The sequence below is a fragment of the Apis cerana genome, linkage group LG3 (genome assembly GCF_029169275.1).
Source record: "Apis cerana isolate GH-2021 linkage group LG3, AcerK_1.0, whole genome shotgun sequence".
NCBI lineage: Eukaryota > Metazoa > Arthropoda > Insecta > Hymenoptera > Apidae > Apis > Apis cerana.
This window is the reverse complement of record NC_083854.1, coordinates 4300783-4323000: the sequence shown is the minus strand read 5'-3', so window position 1 is coordinate 4323000 and position 22218 is coordinate 4300783. Positions and strand designations below refer to the sequence as shown.

Here is a 22218-nt window from a genome sequence, read left to right as displayed (position 1 = left end):
AACATCAATACTTTTTTCCCTCCATTTTTCATTTCTTTTTTTTTTCTCTCTTTTTTTTCAGCTAAAACTGGATCGTTGTCAGAGGCATATAGTTGTCAGGCTAGAAACACCTGTCGTCATCGAACCATTTCTCTCGATTTGACCAGATTCTGATTGGCTGAAATTTTTCGGCCGATCATATCACTGATAATAAAGCCGAAAATTCGTATATATGCAATAAGCATTGAAGTGGATTTGATTAAAAATTATGGAACGAAGGAAAATTTTTTATTATTTGAAATTTTAATTTCTTTTTTTAACAGTTTATTAAAAATCTTCTGTGTAAAAGGTATAACATAGTGATGGATTACTAAAAACATTTGCATATTTTCTTTCTATAAAGATATTACAATGATATATTACAAATATTGATATATTAAAAATAATAAATAAAAATAATAATGAAAGAAAGCAAAAATAAAGGAAAATTATCTTTTAACATTAACAAAATTTGGATTCTATTTCTCAAGAATCTTAGAAGAATCAAAAATATTTAGAAAATGATTTAATTTTTGAATATATAACAAATTAAAGAGATAAATGTAAAAAAAGATCAAATATTAAACCTGTGAATAAGTAAATACATCTTAGGACATTGTTCATTGTTCAGTTATTTATAATCAAGGAAAATTATTAAAAAAATTATTGATCTGATAAATAGCTTAAAGAGATAAAAAAGGAAGATAAATATAAAACAGGTAAGCATAACAAATTTACAAATTAGAATTAACTAAAATGATTAAAAAATGTTTTGTTCCTGAAAATATAACGTCAAAATAAAATAAACGTAAAAGTGAAAATAAAAATAAGTGTATTAAAGTCTAAAAATTTTATATCATTTCTTTTTCAGTTATATTCTCCTATATCAACTTCAGAAAACTTAATCAGATTTTCGATTCTATTAGGAGAATATAAGTTAAAAGAAGGATATCCGAGAAATTTTTCCAAGAATTTTAGCAGTTCTTGGAAATGACATTAAATTCCTGGAATTTCTAACATTCTTGAAATTATTGAAACTCTTGAGCAAATGAAATTTACAGTCAATTTTTTATCTTTGTATTAGAAGAACATAAATTGATAGAAGATTGCTCAGACTAATTCAAACACCATGAGAATTGGATTGACCAGCAACATAATTCTCAAGAAGATTTATTCATCAGCAACATCACTGTCATCACTTCAACAAGATTCAACATCTTCAAATTGAAACTAAAGTACGAAGACAACATATAATCGGGAGCAACCAACATATATATAAATATAATATAGTTATATAAGTATAAATTATGTATGTAATGTAATGTAAAATAATTGTATATTGTATATATTGTATAATAATTATGTATATTGTAATGTAACTTTAATATTTAATAAATATATATTGTACATATACCTTCTATTTTTTTATTTTCTTCCTTCATTTTCCCTTTCCTAAAAAATTTCTGATCTAAATGTAATGTAAAATAATTGTATATGTAATGTAACTTTAATATTTAATAAACATATATTGTACATATACCTTCTATTTCTTTATTTTTTTCCTTCATTTTCCCTTTCCTAAAAAATTTCTGATCCAAATGTAATGTAAAATAATTGTAAATGTAATGTAACTTCAATGTTATTTAATAAACATATATTGTACACATATCTTCTATTTTTTTATTTTCTTCCTACATTTTCCCTTTCCTAAAAAATTTCTGGTCCAAATTTTCGACTTTCTAAAACATGAGAATATAATAAGAAGATGGCATTAAAAATATTTCGCAAACATCGATTTTGCAAAATTTTTCGCCCAAATTTTCGATTTTTTAACATAAGAATATGATATGTAAGGAGGTGACGCTAAAAATACTTCGCAGACATCGATCTTGCAAAATTCTTAGACAAAATTTTCGATTTTTTAACAGGAGAATATAAAATGTAAAGAAGTGACACTAAAAATACATTGCAGACATCGATCTTGCAAAATTCCTGGACCAAAATTTCGATTTTTTAACAGAAGAATATGATATGTAAAGAAATGGCATTAAAAATACTTCACAGACACCGATGTTGCAAAATTCCTGGACCAAATCTCCGATTTTTTAATAGGAGAATATAATATGTAAAGAAGTGGCATTAAAAATACTTCACAGACACCGATCTTGCAAAATTCCTGGACCAAATTTTCGATTTTTTAACTGGAGAATATGATATGTAAAGAAATGGCATTAAAAATACTACACAGACACCGATCTTGCAAAATTTTTGGAACAAATCTTCGATTTTTTAACAGGAGAATATGATATGTAAAGAAATGGCATTAAAAATACTTCACAGACACCGATCTTGCAAAATTCCTGGAACAAAATTTCGATTTTTAACAAGAGAATATAATCTGTAAAGAAATGGCATTAAAAATACTTCACAGACACCGATCTTGCAAAATTCCTGGACCAAATCTTCGATTTTTTAACAGGAGAATATGATATGTAAAGAAATGGCATTAAAAATACTTCACAGACACCGATCTTGCAAAATTCCTGGACCAAATCTCCGATTTTTTAACAGGAGAATATGATAAATAAACAGGTGGCACTAAAAAATTTTAACAGAGACCAATTTCTTAAAGTTTCTCGTCCAAATTTTCCACTTTTTAACAGGAGAATATGATATGTAAAGAGGTGGCACTAAAAAATTTTAACAGAGACCAATTTCTTAAAGTTTCTCGTCCAAATTTTCCACTTTTTAACAGGAGAATATGATATGTAAAGAGGTGGCACTAAAAATTTTAACAGAGGGCCAATTCTTAAAGTTTCTCGCCCATATTTCCGACTTTTTAACAGGAGAATATGATATGTAAAGAGGTGGCACTAAAAATTTTAACAGAGGGCCAATTCTTAAAGTTTCTTAAAATTTCTCGCCCAAATTTCCGACTTTTTAACAGGAGAATATGATATGTAAAGAGGTGGCACTAAAAATTTTAACAGAGGGCCAATTCTTAAAGTTTCTTAAAATTTCTCGCCCAAATTTCCGACTTTTTAACAGGAGAATATGATATGTAAAGAGGTGGCACTAAAAATTTTAACAGAGACCAATTTCTTAAAGTTTCTCGTCCAAATTTCCGACTTTTTAACAGGAGAATATGATATGTAAAGAGGTGGCACTAAAAATTTTAACAGAGGGCCAATTCTTAAAGTTTCTTAAAATTTCTCGCCCAAATTTCCGACTTTTTAACAGGAGAATATGATATGTAAAGAGGTGGCACTAAAAATTTTAACAGAGACCAATTTCTTAAAGTTTCTCGTCCAAATTTCCGACTTTTTAACAGGAGAATATGATATGTAAAGAGGTGGCACTAAAAATTTTAACAGATGCCCAATTCTTAAAGTTTCTTAAAATTTCTCGCCCATATTTCCGACTTTTTAACAGGAGAATATGATATGTAAAGAGGTGGCACTAAAAATTTTAACAGAGACCAATTTCTTAAAGTTTCTCGTCCAAATTTCCGACTTTTTAACAGGAGAATATGATACGTAAAGAGGTGGCACTAAAAATTTTAACAGAGGGCCAATTCTTAAAGTTTCTTAAAATTTCTCGCCCAAATTTCCGACTTTTTAACAGGAGAATATGATATGTAAAGAGGTGGCACTAAAAATTTTAACAGAGGGCCAATTCTTAAAGTTTCTTAAAATTTCTCGCCCAAATTTCCGACTTTTTAACAGGAGAATATGATATGTAAAGAGGTGGCACTAAAAATTTTAACAGAGACCAATTTCTTAAAGTTTCTCGTCCAAATTTCCGACTTTTTAACAGGAGAATATGATATGTAAAGAGGTGGCACTAAAAATTTTAACAGAGGGCCAATTCTTAAAGTTTCTTAAAATTTCTCGCCCAAATTTCCGACTTTTTAACAGGAGAATATGATATGTAAAGAGGTGGCACTAAAAATTTTAACAGAGACCAATTTCTTAAAGTTTCTCGTCCAAATTTCCGACTTTTTAACAGGAGAATATGATATGTAAAGAGGTGGCACTAAAAATTTTAACAGATGCCCAATTCTTAAAGTTTCTTAAAATTTCTCGCCCAAATTTCCGACTTTTTAACAGGAGAATATGATATGTAAAGAGGTGGCACTAAAAATTTTAACAGAGACCAATTTCTTAAAGTTTCTCGTCCAAATTTCCGACTTTTTAACAGGAGAATATGATAAGTAAAGAGGTGGCACTAAAAATTTTAACAGAGGGCCAATTCTTAAAGTTTCTTAAAATTTCTCGCCCAAATTTCCGACTTTTTAACAGGAGAATATGATATGTAAAGAGGTGGCACTAAAAATTTTAACAGAGGGCCAATTCTTAAAGTTTCTTAAAATTTCTCGCCCAAATTTCCGACTTTTTAACAGGAGAATATGATATGTAAAGAGGTGGCACTAAAAATTTTAACAGAGACCAATTTCTTAAAGTTTCTCGTCCAAATTTCCGACTTTTTAACAGGAGAATATGATAAGTAAAGAGGTGGCACTAAAAATTTTAACAGAGGGCCAATTCTTAAAGTTTCTTAAAATTTCTCGCCCAAATTTCCGACTTTTTAACAGGAGAATATGATATGTAAAGAGGTGGCACTAAAAATTTTAACAGAGGGCCAATTCTTAAAGTTTCTTAAAATTTCTCGCCCAAATTTCCGACTTTTTAACAGGAGAATATGATATGTAAAGAGGTGGCACTAAAAATTTTAACAGAGGGCCAATTCTTAAAGTTTCTTAAAATTTCTCGCCCAAATTTCCGACTTTTTAACAGGAGAATATGATATGTAAAGAGGTGGCACTAAAAATTTTAACAGAGACCAATTTCTTAAAGTTTCTCGTCCAAATTTCCGACTTTTTAACAGGAGAATATGATAAGTAAAGAGGTGGCACTAAAAATTTTAACAGAGGGCCAATTCTTAAAGTTTCTTAAAATTTCTCGCCCAAATTTCCGACTTTTTAACAGGAGAATATGATATGTAAAGAGGTGGCACTAAAAATTTTAACAGAGGGCCAATTCTTAAAGTTTCTCGTCCAAATTTCCGACTTTTTAACAGGAGAATATGATATGTAAAGAGGTGGCACTAAAAATTTTAACAGAGGGCCAATTCTTAAAGTTTCTTAAAATTTCTCGCCCAAATTTCCGACTTTTTAACAGGAGAATATGATATGTAAAGAGGTGGCATTAAAAATTTTAACAGAGACCAATTTCTTAAAGTTTCTCGTCCAAATTTCCGACTTTTTAACAGGAGAATATGATATGTAAAGAGGTGGCACTAAAAATTTTAACAGAGGGCCAATTCTTAAAGTTTCTTAAAATTTCTCGCCCAAATTTCCGACTTTTTAACAGGAGAATATGATATGTAAAGAGGTGGCACTAAAAATTTTAACAGATGCCCAATTCTTAAAGTTTCTTAAAATTTCTCGCCCAAATTTCCGACTTTTTAACAGGAGAATATGATATGTAAAGAGGTGGCACTAAAAATTTTAACAGAGGGCCAATTCTTAAAGTTTCTTAAAATTTCTCGCCCAAATTTCCGACTTTTTAACAGGAGAATATGATATGTAAAGAGGTGGCACTAAAAATTTTAACAGAGGGCCAATTCTTAAAGTTTCTTAAAATTTCTCGCCCAAATTTCCGACTTTTTAACAGGAGAATATGATATGTAAAGAGGTGGCACTAAAAATTTTAACAGAGGGCCAATTCTTAAAGTTTCTTAAAATTTCTCGCCCAAATTTCCGACTTTTTAACAGGAGAATATGATATGTAAAGAGGTGGCACTAAAAATTTTAACAGAGGGCCAATTCTTAAAGTTTCTTAAAATTTCTCGTCCAAATTTCCGACTTTTTAACAGGAGAATATTATATGTAAAGAGGTGGCACTAAAAATTTTAACAGAGGGCCAATTCTTAAAGTTTCTTAAAATTTCTCGCCCAAATTTCCGACTTTTTAACAGGAGAATATGATATGTAAAGAGGTGGCATTAAAAATTTTAACAGAGACCAATTTCTTAAAGTTTCTCGTCCAAATTTCCGACTTTTTAACAGGAGAATATGATATGTAAAGAGGTGGCACTAAAAATTTTAACAGAGGGCCAATTCTTAAAGTTTCTTAAAATTTCTCGCCCAAATTTCCGACTTTTTAACAGGAGAATATGATATGTAAAGAGGTGGCACTAAAAATTTTAACAGATGCCCAATTCTTAAAGTTTCTTAAAATTTCTCGCCCAAATTTCCGACTTTTTAACAGGAGAATATGATATGTAAAGAGGTGGCACTAAAAATTTTAACAGAGGGCCAATTCTTAAAGTTTCTTAAAATTTCTCGCCCAAATTTCCGACTTTTTAACAGGAGAATATGATATGTAAAGAGGTGGCACTAAAAAATTTTAACAGAGACCAATTTCTTAAAGTTTCTCGTCCAAATTTCCGACTTTTTAACAGGAGAATATGATATGTAAAGAGGTGGCACTAAAAATTTTAACAGAGGGCCAATTCTTAAAGTTTCTTAAAATTTCTCGCCCAAATTTCCGACTTTTTAACAGGAGAATATGATATGTAAAGAGGTGGCACTAAAAATTTTAACAGATGCCCAATTCTTAAAGTTTCTTAAAATTTCTCGCCCAAATTTCCGACTTTTTAACAGGAGAATATGATATGTAAAGAGGTGGCACTAAAAATTTTAACAGAGGGCCAATTCTTAAAGTTTCTTAAAATTTCTCGCCCAAATTTCCGACTTTTTAACAGGAGAATATGATTTGTAAAGAGGTGGCACTAAAAATTTTAACAGAGACCAATTTCTTAAAGTTTCTCGTCCAAATTTCCGACTTTTTAACAGGAGAATATGATAAGTAAAGAGGTGGCACTAAAAATTTTAACAGAGGGCCAATTCTTAAAGTTTCTTAAAATTTCTCGCCCAAATTTCCGACTTTTTAACAGGAGAATATGATATGTAAAGAGGTGGCACTAAAAATTTTAACAGAGGGCCAATTCTTAAAGTTTCTTAAAATTTCTCGCCCAAATTTCCGACTTTTTAACAGGAGAATATGATATGTAAAGAGGTGGCACTAAAAATTTTAACAGAGACCAATTTCTTAAAGTTTCTCGTCCAAATTTCCGACTTTTTAACAGGAGAATATGATATGTAAAGAGGTGGCACTAAAAATTTTAACAGAGGGCCAATTCTTAAAGTTTCTTAAAATTTCTCGCCCAAATTTCCGACTTTTTAACAGGAGAATATGATATGTAAAGAGGTGGCACTAAAAATTTTAACAGAGGGCCAATTCTTAAAGTTTCTCGCCCATATTTCCGACTTTTTAACAGGAGAATATGATATGTAAAGAGGTGGCACTAAAAATTTTAACAGAGGGCCAATTCTTAAAGTTTCTTAAAATTTCTCGCCCAAATTTCCGACTTTTTAACAGGAGAATATGATATGTAAAGAGGTGGCACTAAAAATTTTAACAGAGGGCCAATTCTTAAAGTTTCTTAAAATTTCTCGCCCAAATTTCCGACTTTTTAACAGGAGAATATGATATGTAAAGAGGTGGCACTAAAAAATTTTAACAGAGACCAATTTCTTAAAGTTTCTCGTCCAAATTTCCGACTTTTTAACAGGAGAATATGATATGTAAAGAGGTGGCACTAAAAATTTTAACAGAGGGCCAATTCTTAAAGTTTCTTAAAATTTCTCGCCCAAATTTCCGACTTTTTAACAGGAGAATATGATATGTAAAGAGGTGGCACTAAAAATTTTAACAGATGCCCAATTCTTAAAGTTTCTTAAAATTTCTCGCCCAAATTTCCGACTTTTTAACAGGAGAATATGATATGTAAAGAGGTGGCACTAAAAATTTTAACAGAGACCAATTTCTTAAAGTTTCTCGTCCAAATTTTCAACTTTTTAACAGGAGAATATGATACGTAAAGAGGTGGCACTAAAAATTTTAACAGAGGGCCAATTCTTAAAGTTTCTTAAAATTTCTCGCCCAAATTTCCGACTTTTTAACAGGAGAATATGATATGTAAAGAGGTGGCACTAAAAATTTTAACAGAGGGCCAATTCTTAAAGTTTCTTAAAATTTCTCGCCCAAATTTCCGACTTTTTAACAGGAGAATATGATATGTAAAGAGGTGGCATTAAAAAATTTTAACAGAGACCAATTTCTTAAAGTTTCTCGTCCAAATTTCCGACTTTTTAACAGGAGAATATGATATGTAAAGAGGTGGCACTAAAAATTTTAACAGAGGGCCAATTCTTAAAGTTTCTTAAAATTTCTCGCCCAAATTTCCGACTTTTTAACAGGAGAATATGATATGTAAAGAGGTGGCACTAAAAATTTTAACAGAGGCCCAATTCTTAAAGTTTCTTAAAATTTCTCGCCCAAATTTCCGACTTTTTAACAGGAGAATATGATATGTAAAGAGGTGGCACTAAAAATTTTAACAGATGCCCAATTCTTAAAGTTTCTTAAAATTTCTCGCCCAAATTTCCGACTTTTTAACAGGAGAATATGATATGTAAAGAGGTGGCACTAAAAATTTTAACAGAGACCAATTTCTTAAAGTTTCTCGTCCAAATTTCCGACTTTTTAACAGGAGAATATGATATGTAAAGAGGTGGCACTAAAAATTTTAACAGAGGGCCAATTCTTAAAGTTTCTTAAAATTTCTCGCCCAAATTTCCGACTTTTTAACAGGAGAATATGATATGTAAAGAGGTGGCACTAAAAATTTTAACAGAGACCAATTTCTTAAAGTTTCTCGTCCAAATTTCCGACTTTTTAACAGGAGAATATGATATGTAAAGAGGTGGCACTAAAAATTTTAACAGAGGGCCAATTCTTAAAGTTTCTTAAAATTTCTCGCCCAAATTTCCGACTTTTTAACAGGAGAATATGATATGTAAAGAGGTGGCACTAAAAATTTTAACAGATGCCCAATTCTTAAAGTTTCTTAAAATTTCTCGCCCATATTTCCGACTTTTTAACAGGAGAATATGATATGTAAAGAGGTGGCACTAAAAATTTTAACAGAGACCAATTTCTTAAAGTTTCTCGTCCAAATTTTCAACTTTTTAACAGGAGAATATGATACGTAAAGAGGTGGCACTAAAAATTTTAACAGAGGGCCAATTCTTAAAGTTTCTTAAAATTTCTCGCCCAAATTTCCGACTTTTTAACAGGAGAATATGATATGTAAAGAGGTGGCACTAAAAATTTTAACAGAGGGCCAATTCTTAAAGTTTCTTAAAATTTCTCGCCCAAATTTCCGACTTTTTAACAGGAGAATATGATATGTAAAGAGGTGGCATTAAAAATTTTAACAGAGACCAATTTCTTAAAGTTTCTCGTCCAAATTTTCAACTTTTTAACAGGAGAATATGATATGTAAAGAGGTGGCACTAAAAATTTTAACAGAGACCAATTTCTTAAAGTTTCTCGTCCAAATTTTCCACTTTTTAACAGGAGAATATGATACGTAAAGAGGTGGCACTAAAAATTTTAACAGAGGGCCAATTCTTAAAGTTTCTTAAAATTTCTCGCCCAAATTTCCGACTTTTAACAGGAGAATATGATATGTAAAGAGGTGGCACTAAAAATTTTAACAGAGGCCCAATTCTTAAAGTTTCTTAAAATTTCTCGCCCAAATTTCCGACTTTTTAACAGGAGAATATGATATGTAAAGAGGTGGCACTAAAAATTTTAACAGATGCCCAATTCTTAAAGTTTCTTAAAATTTCTCGCCCAAATTTCCGACTTTTTAACAGGAGAATATGATATGTAAAGAGGTGGCACTAAAAATTTTAACAGAGACCAATTTCTTAAAGTTTCTCGTCCAAATTTCCGACTTTTTAACAGGAGAATATGATAAGTAAAGAGGTGGCACTAAAAATTTTAACAGAGGGCCAATTCTTAAAGTTTCTTAAAATTTCTCGCCCAAATTTCCGACTTTTTAACAGGAGAATATGATATGTAAAGAGGTGGCACTAAAAATTTTAACAGAGGGCCAATTCTTAAAGTTTCTTAAAATTTCTCGCCCAAATTTCCGACTTTTTAACAGGAGAATATGATATGTAAAGAGGTGGCATTAAAAATTTTAACAGAGACCAATTTCTTAAAGTTTCTCGTCCAAATTTTCAACTTTTTAACAGGAGAATATGATACGTAAAGAGGTGGCACTAAAAATTTTAACAGAGGGCCAATTCTTAAAGTTTCTTAAAATTTCTCGCCCAAATTTCCGACTTTTTAACAGGAGAATATGATATGTAAAGAGGTGGCACTTAAAATTTTAACAGAGTGCCAATTCTTAAAGTTTCTTAAAATTTCTCGCCCAAATTTCCGACTTTTTAACAGGAGAATATGATATGTAAAGAGGTGGCACTAAAAATTTTAACAGAGGGCCAATTCTTAAAGTTTCTTAAAATTTCTCGCCCAAATTTCCGACTTTTTAACAGGAGAATATGATATGTAAAGAGGTGGCATTAAAAAATTTTAACAGAGACCAATTTCTTAAAGTTTCTCGTCCAAATTTCCGACTTTTTAACAGGAGAATATGATAAGTAAAGAGGTGGCACTAAAAAATTTTAACAGAGACCAATTTCTTAAAGTTTCTCGTCCAAATTTTCCACTTTTTAACAGGAGAATATGATATGTAAAGAGGTGGCACTAAAAATTTTAACAGAGGGCCAATTCTTAAAGTTTCTTAAAATTTCTCGCCCAAATTTCCGACTTTTTAACAGGAGAATATGATATGTAAAGAGGTGGCATTAAAAATTTTAACAGAGACCAATTTCTTAAAGTTTCTCGTCCAAATTTCCGACTTTTTAACAGGAGAATATGATAAGTAAAGAGGTGGCACTAAAAATTTTAACAGAGACCAATTTCTTAAAGTTTCTCGTCCAAATTTTCCACTTTTTAACAGGAGAATATGATATGTAAAGAGGTGGCATTAAAAATTTTAACAGAGACCAATTTCTTAAAGTTTCTCGCCCAAATTTCCGACTTTTTAACAGGAGAATATGATATGTAAAGAGGTGGCACTAAAAATTTTAACAGAGGGCCAATTCTTAAAGTTTCTTAAAATTTCTCGTCCAAATTTCCGACTTTTTAACAGGAGAATATGATATGTAAAGAGGTGGCACTAAAAAATTTTAACAGAGACCAATTTCTTAAAGTTTCTCGTCCAAATTTCCGACTTTTTAACAGGAGAATATGATGTTTATGTAGGTGGCACTAAAAATTTCTCGCAGATATCGATCTTGCTGTATTTGTGGTCCAAATTTTCCGTTTTTTAACAGGAGATTATGATGTATGTGTTGGTGTCACTTAAAATTTCTCGCAGGCATCGATCTTGCAGTATTTGTGGTCCAAATTTTCGTTTTTTTAACGATTTGTGTTGGCGAAGTTACGGTTTGTGTTGTTATGATTTTTAATAGTATTTCATTTGCTAAAAATATTAATGCTCTTATAATTAATTTTTATTTATTATGTTATTGTAATTAGTACTTCATATTTTAGAGGAATTAATTTTATGAAATAGTGAAATATTTTATTGTATTTATTTTATTATTATATTTATTTTATATTTATTTTATGGGATTTTTTTTAAATTTTAGTATTTTGATTATTTTTTGATTTTAATCGGAAAAAGGGAATATGTGGAATTTATATTGATAGAGGATGTATTGATGGGTATAGAATATAAAAAGAATATATATAAAGAAAAATAAATAGCTTTATTGTATAAGTGTTTGTACATGTAGTAATATATCTTATATTTTATACATAACCTTATATTACATATATCTTATACATAAATATACTAGACAAAATCAACATTCATATGTATATATATTTTATATCATAAAATTTTATGTTCATATGTATTATATTTTATAATTTAAAATATATATATACATATGATGAAATTTTTCTTATAAAATTTTTATAATAAAATAATGTCTTATTAATTGAAAAGTTTACAATACATTTAATAATTATTAGCATTTAGACACAAATATATTTAAGAATAAAATTCTATAAAATCAAAGATACACATTAGAGTAATTTTCATTCTTAATAATTTTTCAAAGTTTTATTCTCAAATATATTCGTGCTATTACAATTAAAAATAACAAAATCTTATTTCATATTCTTATTCTTACATTCTAATATACATTATATATACATTTTCTTAATTATTTCTTAATTACTTATATTTTAATTTATTTCATTTCACTTCACTTCACTTCACTTCACTTCACTTCTGAATTGGCATCACAGGTGATTTCTCGATAATACAGCGTCTTTTCTCTCGCACGATGTGTCAATTATCATTCATAATAACACGAAGGGATATTCAAATCGTTCATTATTTAAAGGCTGACAACGACGGCGGTTTATTCGGCATTAAACAAGCAGTTTTGATTAATTATCATTTTGCCAGCTCGAATTTCCATGCGGGAATGGAATTAATTATTCGCTAGATTGTTCATCGATAATGCGCATTCGAATTTTTAACTCCTTTGCACAGGGGATGGGTATTTTCATCCAGAAACGCATTAATGTTTTGTTTTTCGGGGTAATGGCAATAATTTGCAAATAATTTCGCCGATGAAAATGTTCGCAACACATTTTTCTTTTTTTTTTTCTTTTTTTTTTCCAATAGACAATCAGTTTTAAAGATTTGTGCTTTTTCCATTACGTGTCTCTCTTTTGATGCACGTTTGAGCGAAGATATCAAGATTCGATGATATTTATGATAAATTAATTAATTTTACATATTGTATAATATATTAATGAAATGAAATAGTGTATTGGATTATTGGAATAATTTGCAAGCTAGTTTGTATATTAATTAGATACGAATCCATCTATTGTATCAAAAACAAATTAAAATGTTTAATTTATAAAATTCCTTTATTTTGCAATATCCAGCATCCTGCAATCATTAATCAAATAAATTTTAGTTAAAAATACAATACAATTATAAACATTTCAACATATGTTAAATAAAAAATACTCTAAAAATATTTTTCTTACCAGGAACAATTATCTAAATACAGTCGTAAATAATTTTTCCTCTACAATTCTTATTCCTTTAACGTATCATCTATGGTAATAACAAATCCATGACAAATTTGCGTTAAATTCCCAATACTGATAAATATTCAATGTATTATGTATTGTGTACTGCATACTGGATAGAAACTGAAACACAAAACGTTTCTTTACAAAAACTCACCCTTGCATGATTCACCATTTATCATGCACATTATATTCATGGTACGCCAGAACACGAGGCAATGAAATCGCATTCTGGATGACGATAGATAGCCGTACACTGCCTGGGAGACGAAGCGACGCTGCGCAGGTGGTTGGTCTACGACCCCCGTCAGAGGGTGCAAGGATGGAGGTTCGCCTCGTACATGCTGCTGCACTCGAACGCGCTCCACCTTGCGTTGAACGTGGTCATCCAGCTGGTGTTGGCCACCCCTCTCGAGGTGAGTTAATCAGACTAATTGCCTACCTTTGGCTGGCCACCCTTTACGGTGACCTCCTGCAATGTGTATCCTTCGGGCAGACCGATCGATCCGTGTCCATTGAATTCAAAAATGATTTCCTTCTTTGAAATTTCTTTTTCCTTATTTTATGATATTAGCTAGATTAAAAACGCCGTCAGAATTGCGTGGATTTTCCAATGGACCTAGATTTATATATATAGATACTTACGTCTCTCTTTGTAAAATCTGTATATATTTGTATTGTTCTTGAATTTATTATAACGTAAAATTGGAATTTTTTAGTAATCTGTAATAATTCTCACATTAATTTCTTTCGATATCCTTCAATTTTTCTTTTCATCGTCTTTGGTTCTTTTAATTGAAATTTTTATGGAAAGACGAAGAATTCTATTTTTATTTGTATTAACGAAGCATTCTGTGTTCAACTATTTATTACAAGAAATTCTTCTAACGGCATGGGAAATGTATGGGAGGAAAGAAATTATCGATGATCATAGGTGGAACAGGGTCGAATAGGAGTGGCAACCATCTATTTAGGAGGTGGCGTTTGCGGTGCACTTGGGGCATCCCTTCTTCAACCAAGCCTCTTCTTGGTTGGTGCCTCGGCAGGTGTATATGCCTTACTTACCAGCCATCTTGCACATCTTTATTTGGTAAGAAATATTGTTAATTATCATTATGATATTGTGAAACATGCTTGATTCAACATCTTCTCAAAATTGTAAAATTATTATTATATATATAACAAATTTTTTTCTTTATTTATATGATTTTCAGGTAATTTAACTTTCTCTTTTATTGCTCTTTTAAAACATTTTTCCAAGACATTCATCATTCAACTCAAATTTTCTCTAAATTCTTCCAGAATTTTTCTTGCATAAAAAATTTAAAAAATTGTTAATTTTGTTTAATTTAATTAATTCCTTAAAAACTTCTTCCTTAAGAATTTCAATCCAATTTCATTCGTTCGTTCACAAAACTCATAAACCATTGAATAACAAAATCCATCTATGTATCCATCTATGTTTCCAGTGTCATGGAGAGCTCCGTTATGCCGGCTGGCGGCTAGGCGCGGTACTACTCTTAGCCAGTGCGGACGTTGCTTCTCTGCCAATCCCAGCCCTTCTAGGTTGTGGTCGAGTCGGTTGGGCCGCGCACGTAGCTGGTGCACTGGCAGGACCTCTCTTGGGGCTGGCTGTGTTCCCAAACCAGAGCAAAAAGGACGCAAGGGGACGAAGATTCGTCAGATTCGTTCGACTCTTATCCGCCATTAGCGTGATGCTCCTCGTCGTAGGCGCCATCTTGGGCAACATCTACCTGATCGCCCTTCCACAACTGAGGAAGCCATCCTGACAGAGGATCGAGCTGCTCGTCAAGCTCTGCAGACGATCCTTCCTTATCGTCAAGATCAGGGAAGCCGCCGAGAGCGTTTTCGAGTAGGTCCTTCTCAATTTTATCTCTTTGGAATGGGAATATTTGCCACGCTACTTGGACCCAGGGAGAAAATTGGAATCGTGTGAAATTGTGGGAAGAAAGATTCGACGATGAAATCTGAGATATGAATCTTTGAATCTCGAAGATTGGAAATATTGTGGATTATTAATAAATAAGGAAATTTTTTACAAGTGTGAATCGGTTAGAAGTGACATGGTGCTGATGGAAATGATCGAGAAGAAAGATTTTGGAATTGTATGGAATAAGAAATTAATTTATAAATTGAACTTGGAAGAAATCTTGGAAAAATAAAATATTGAAAAGAGTTGTATAACTTGAACTTTGAGAATAAACAGTAATGAATAAACGATGTGCATTTAATTGTAAAAAGGAAAGACATTCTGAAAAATTAGAAGAAACACGAAGAAAAGATAGTGTCCCTGAAAAATCCATTGATTTTCACTGCTTACAAAAAAACTGCCACAAGAGAACCATCCATCAAGCAAACAATTTCTCCCTCTCGAAAGAAGATAGTAATAAAAATGGAAAAAAACAAGATCAATCGATCAACCAAAAAAAAAGAGAAAGGAGAAGAGACATGAGAGGAACCTAAGCGATTCTTACCGAAAAAAAGGAAACAAAAGAAAATTGGCTGGTAGAATTCCAGGTAGCTGGATCGAAGTTTCTTTAAGTGTATCGACAGGAATGATCGAGAATCTCTTTTTCGAGAGAACCACAACACCATCGTGTCCACGTTTTTAAAATATCTCCTTTAAAAGATTTGATTCTTTTTATCTTTACTTTGTGATGTCTTCGATTCGAAAAGAGAAATCTATGTTGGCCAAACTGTCTCTAATAGCGAGATTACAGTGATTTGTGACGGTGTTTTTTCAAACTCTGACGAATCGTCGTCGTTCAAACGACGAATGGACACTTACGAACCGTATAAATTGCTTGCTGGACCGCGATTATTTTGTCAATACGATCGATAAAGATGATTTTGATAGATAGAAATGGTGACTGAAGAAGTTTGACTACGTACGATATTTATATGTACTTCTGGTGTATGAAAAGAAGGAATTGAAAGAACTCGATCGACAGGAACTTTTGATTGTAGTTTTGTGAAACAGAGAATCGAAAGAAGAAGTTGAATTGTGCAATGATCTGATCAGCTATTTAAATGAACGTTCAGTGAATGGACAGAGAAATGAGTGCGGAAGTTAAAGAAACTGGATTATTTGAAAAAATAGATTTGGTATTCTGGCCAAAAGTTTGGAATTACCAAGTCCCTTAAGAAATTGAAAAAGAGAATCGACTTAAGAATTTTATTATATGAAAATTCTTCGAAAGCCTTTAAAGAAGTAAAGAAAATTGCTATTGATACACGTAATTGCATAATTTTCAATTTAATTCAATGTAGGAGAGTGATTTTAAATTTTTGGCCTTAACTTTCGATGATTGAAGAAAAAGGATTTTAAAAGCAAAAGTTAGACTCTTGAAGGATCCTCTAATGGATCCACGTACTTATTTGCTGAGCATTCGAAGAAAACTTAAAAGTTTCTTCTTTTTCAAACGAAGGAAGTGTTAAAAAAAAGTGTCGAGAAAATCGAAGAAATTGGTCTGTTTAATAATGATCGAACTAGAATTGTTGAGTGTACTGATAAAAAAGAGAGAGATCAAAGATTTGAGACTTTGAAGAATGCTTTCTCATGAAACAAGTGGATGATGAAAACTGATGTAACAAAGTTGGAAAAACGTTAAATGGTCAGGATGATTTTGTTGTTGAATCGAAACGTTCGGAACAATGACAGAAAAGAATTGATAGCGAACGATGTCGATCGACGAGATAATTGTTGAAGTGACGAGTGTACAATCGACTAGTAGTAAGCCTGAAATCCGTTGATTGGTAAAATATCGCTAGGCCGTTGTCCCTGATTGTGTGAAAACTGATGAACAGAAGAGATATAATAGTCTCTTTTTCTTTTTCCAAGTTTTTTGTAATTTATTTCATTCAATAATTTTCCTCATTTTCTAATATCTTTCTATCATTGAAAAATTATTATTTCAATTAAAAAATAACTATTGTTATCAATTAATAGTCTATATACAATATTTATATAAAGAGTATTAACATCTTATAATTTTAATGTAATTCTTAATGCCTTAGCAATTTTTAAATTTGATTTCTTCTTCTAAATTAAAACACTCTGTACATAACATTCAACTATAGATATAAATATTAACAAACATTTTCTTAGTTCCATATATTATATTTCAATACCGTTCAATTTTATTATAACTTTTAATTCTTAAATTCTTTTAAATTATCACATTGAAAAAAAAGAAACGAACTTCGGTTCATTCGATTCTCCACAAATTCAGGAACATTAATTAATAAGAACGTTCTAAAATAATTCTTTGCTATAGATTACCAATTAAAATAAGGATAAGTATTCGATATTTAATGGCGACTGCAAACGACGAATTCCTCTCATCGCTCGCTTCTTTCCTCCAACTGATCCCATGGATGAAATCTGACAAAAATTGGACGAGAAATGCATTTTCAGAATCGACACAACGATGCTTCCTTGGTCGAGGTGGATGGTCGTCGACATCGAGGACGTCGTTGTCGTCGAAGATGACGCGTGAGAACGACCTGATTTCCTTCTGAAAAATCGTACGACTACCTTTTATCAATTTTATGCGTCTCCTATAATACTTTTAGTATTATATAGTTCAATTTTTGCATGGTGGAATGGATTTTATGAATCGTTTCGATTTGAATTTCGATTTGCGTGTATTGGAAATTTTAATATTTTTATTAAATTTAATTCGAGTGGGAATATCGTACGATTTTTGGATATTTGATATTTAATCTTTTGCGCTCTGATTCTTTATCGATTTGTATCAAGTCATGATAAGAGTGATTTTATAGATATTTTATTTTATATTTAAAATATGGGATGAAAATTTCTTTTCCAAAAATGTCGATGCCTAAATTTTGTATTTCTATAAATTAAGGAATGATTTTTTCTAAAAAATAGGAAAACGAAACCAATATCTCTGAAAAGGGGATCAAAATTAATTTTTAAAACACTGCCAATATTATTCCGTCCTTTTACAATACAGCTCCAATAAAGTAGACAGATTTTTCCACCATTGTATCATCAAATTTTTATATCTTCATATCTTGTTATTATAAATATCCTTCACATTGAATATTTCCTTTATTATTTATCAATTTCCATATCCCATACATATCTTCCATATTGTTTTCTCTATATATAACGTTCTTCTTTCACAGAATATTCTCCATTTTCATATTTTAAAAGTTACTATATATATTTTCTCTTCCAGATATACAATTTTTCCTTTCCCATACAATATTGTTGCACGTCCATGTTCTCTCTTCGCATGTACAGAATTTTTCATTAAACCAACCCTTCTGATTTTCATAATTTATCATCATGGATATTTTTATCAGAGGGACAGGTTCATTTTCATTTTTTGATTGTATCCAAATTTTTGACATTCAAATTCATGACGCGCGTATTCCCCCTTTATCCAATATAACGGTGAATAGAAAGAAAAAAGGGTAAGGGAATGAAAAGAAGGATGAGTGAAAAGAAAGAAAAATGGCATGTCGTCCAGGGCCTGCTAATGGACTCATTAGCAAGCCTCCCCAAGAGAGATTCTTGCCCCAGACGTGGTGGAGGTGAAATTCACGCTCCACTGGCGTCTCGGAGGACATATTCGCATGAACAGGATGATTAGGCGAGAACTTGCGAGAATTGCTGTGTTGCTACGAATTCCTCTGGCGGTGAATGCGGGAGGGCCACCGCAATGGAATTTCTCAATTGAGCATTCTAAACTTCTATCGTTTCAAAAGTTCGTAGTTCTGATGGTAACTCGTTTGGAAAGATTTTTATTTCAATTCTTAATCTAATTCTTAATGTAAATGAAACGAATTAGAAAAATATAATGGTTAAATTATCAAATACCGTTATATTGCAGCAAATTCTTTTCACCAATTCTTTTTTCATCCCCTGCAATGTGAAATGATATAAATATAATACGACATTAATCGAACAAGGAAACATAAACATGACTTACTGATTCCTATTTCCTGGGGTACCAACTTAAAATAAAATATCAATAAAGATCAAGAGCGCAAAGAGTTGTTGTATTCAGAGATCGTTGTGTTAATTCCACAAAATCACTCGTATTATTCGGGTCCATGGAAGAAACATCGAAAGACATGGAATTTAATTGTAGTAAATCGAAAAATTTTCCAAGAAACGCGAGGTGTTGGCGTACACAAACGTGGCTGGAATTTCGATCGCGATCTTTTTCCACCCTCTAATCGTGCATCTCCTCTGTCCACGCCAAATAAGAGAAAGAGAGAAAGATGAGAATGAATAGAAGGAGAAAGAGGAGGAGAAGAAGGAATTAAAGTTCTGCGTCGCCTGCACCCTCTTGTATTTACGACGTCACACCTTTAGTTCTAAGCTGAAAGTGTCTTTTCCGCGACTCTCGCTCCGAACGATTTCGATGAGAATTTAACCCCTTGCCTCGTGATATCGGGTCACGTTCGCGGACCAAGGAAGGAATTATGATTTTGCTTCGATAAAGAAAAGGAAAGGAACGCTTAAAAGAAGATCTTTTTTTATTGTGAAATATAATATCGTTTATGAGTAGTTTCTTTTTTCTTTTTTGTATTAAAGATTTGGATTTGTTGCTGTAGGATTTAGAAGGTAAAGCAAAAGATGTTTCAGAGTAGAGAAAAAATTTTGGTGATACGATTTTTGAGGTTTAAGAAAATATATATAAATTAGGTTACAAGGGGTTAAGTAAAAAGAAAAGAGGAGGGAAAAGGCAAGGGATTGAAGGACACTTAAGATTGCACTTTAATTGGTTAAAGTGATCCTAGATAATTTTTTTTTCTTTTGAATAAAAGTTGTATAATATTTTTTTGTTTTGTTTATTAGAAAACAAGAACACTTGTTGTTCTAACGTCAGTGCAATGTACGATAATGCAATTGTACAGTGATAAGAAAATAAGAGTTAAGAGTAGATAGAATAAAATTATTGATGTTATATAGAGGCTTGGAAAGAAACGATTTCCGATTATCTGTCGAAAATAAAATTGTTACGTTTGATGAAATGGAATTTTTGAATTGGCGATCGAATGATTGTTGTACAATGGAAGAAAGTAATTAAGTATCGTAATGTAAATGGGTTGATCGATTAACGTGTATGCGTGATAAAAGAGAAAAGAGAGAGAGAGAGAGAGAAATATCAAAAGAAGAAAAATTATTATATATAATCTTTAGAAATTCGAATCTTTTAATAAGAATATTTAATATTCATTTAATTACCAATTAACATGTGATAAGACAAATAAGAAAATGATATAATTGAATGCTCGAATTTTTAATTAACAAACATTGGTTGTAAACCAATTATTATTATTATTAATATATTGTGCAATGGAAAAATGAATTAAAGATAGAACTTGAGGATTGAGAGATGAGAAATGCTATTTAAAAAAAACCGCTCTTTCTTGGATTCTTTTCTCAAGATTTTTCAAAATCTCGAATCGCAGATTCTCGAGAATTTTCAGCTCAAAATTAATGCAATTTTGATGAAAAAGAAAAAAAAATCGGAAGTCGATGAATGCGTGCGAAGAGATTTTTCGTATAGAGAAGAAAATTTTAATCAATAGCCAATTTTAGTTTAGATAATTTTGGTAGACGCTCGTTAAGAATTTACGAATGCATGAACCTTTTTGAATATTAAGGAAGTATGAATGGTGAAAAAGAAATCCGAGTTTCAGGGGTGAAGAATTTTTTCCAAAGAGCCAACAATCTAGAAAATTGTCTCTTTGGTTGAATCGCGACGAAGGCATTAACCATGCTGCCAAATACAAGAAAAGAATACATTTACAATTGTACGTAGGAATTAATCGATAGATAGGAAAGTAGTGCCGTATCGTGTTCCGATTACTCACAAATCTTGGAAAGAACTTTTTCCCTTAATTTTTTGACAATAAATCGTCAAATGATTTTTTTTTTTAATACAAAAAAAAGGCTTTGTCAGACAATAAGAACTATCTATCTAAAATTTTGATTTTTCTTCGTCGAGAAAATTACTTTTTGAACGAGGAAAAAAAAAGAAAGATTTTTAGAAATAATTCTTTGTTTATTTAAGATGGATTCTGAAAGTAGAATTTGTAAATTTTCGAGAGATAAATATAATCGAAGAAAAATTCTTAATTCTTTTACTTTTTTTTTAAATAAATTCAAATTTCTCGAGGAGAAGAAGAAGAGTAGTTTAAAATTTTAGAATTAAACATCAACATTTAAAGAAATATATATCTTTCTTACCTCTGATATTTCTAAATCGATTTGTGGGGAATTCGAACGAAAAAAAAAATGTGTTCTCTCCGGCAATTTAGTCGATCATCGTACCTACTTGTTTAACGATATTAATACACACTTACAAAGTTATATATATATATAATATATATATATATATACATATATATATATATATATAATATATATATATATATACATACATCTACCAAAAACACGTGGCGAACTGGCTGTGATTATGTTAGTGTTATGAACTCAATAAAATATAATATCGTCGACACGATTAATAATAATGATGAACACGGAATATATCTGTAAATACCGACTAATTGGATATAAATATAAATACGATTATATACGCTGTGATTTGATCACGGGCCATATTTAAATGGAGAGTTTGTCACCTCTCCAACTGTGTATCAAAACAATCGATTGCCTGCAATAAAGTCGAAATCATACCATGGTTTCTGTAATCCCATTGCCTTTTACCTTTAACAAACGCATGGAACCTCGACAAATTTCATGGTTAATTTCTTATCATTGAATAAATTGAAATTGATCTACCATTCACCTCACAATTGAGCAATTAATCCTTCCATCTATGATTCTAAAATCTTTATGTATTATCCAAGTTTCGATTTTAATAAAATTATAACTTGAAAGTTTAGATTAACAGCAGATAACAGCAAATAATTCGAAAATTATCTTAATAAAAATTTTTAATAATAAAACAACTATTCTAAGAAGAAAAGTTAAAGAAGAATCAACGAAAAGGTAAGATTCTTTATATATAAAAAATCATAGGAGAGAAAAAAATATAATATTATATTTTTAAAGTATAAAA

The 22218-nt window shown here is 30.9% G+C and overlaps 1 protein-coding gene and 1 long non-coding RNA gene across 16 annotated transcripts in view; one reads left to right on the top strand and one right to left on the bottom strand.

Moving 5' to 3' along the window:
* LOC107995213 (protein rhomboid-like) overlaps positions 1-21847 on the top strand; it is a 162118-nt gene extending 140271 nt beyond the window's left edge. For all 15 annotated transcript variants that reach the window (XM_062072321.1, XM_062072328.1, XM_062072322.1 and 12 more), the window contains 3 exons: positions 13372-13542; positions 14061-14216; positions 14596-21847. In XM_062072321.1, the coding sequence (XP_061928305.1) occupies positions 13372-13542; positions 14061-14216; positions 14596-14916 (648 nt within the window). In that variant the 3' untranslated portion in view covers positions 14917-21847. The remainder of the gene's footprint in view (positions 1-13371; positions 13543-14060; positions 14217-14595) is intronic.
* LOC114576819 (uncharacterized) lies at positions 11757-13373 on the bottom strand. The gene is made up of 2 exons (XR_003696268.2): positions 13082-13373; positions 11757-12980 (listed from the first exon to the last, which is right to left on the bottom strand). It is a non-coding gene; the product is annotated as an uncharacterized LOC114576819 (long non-coding RNA).
* Positions 21848-22218: the final 371 nt, after the last annotated feature.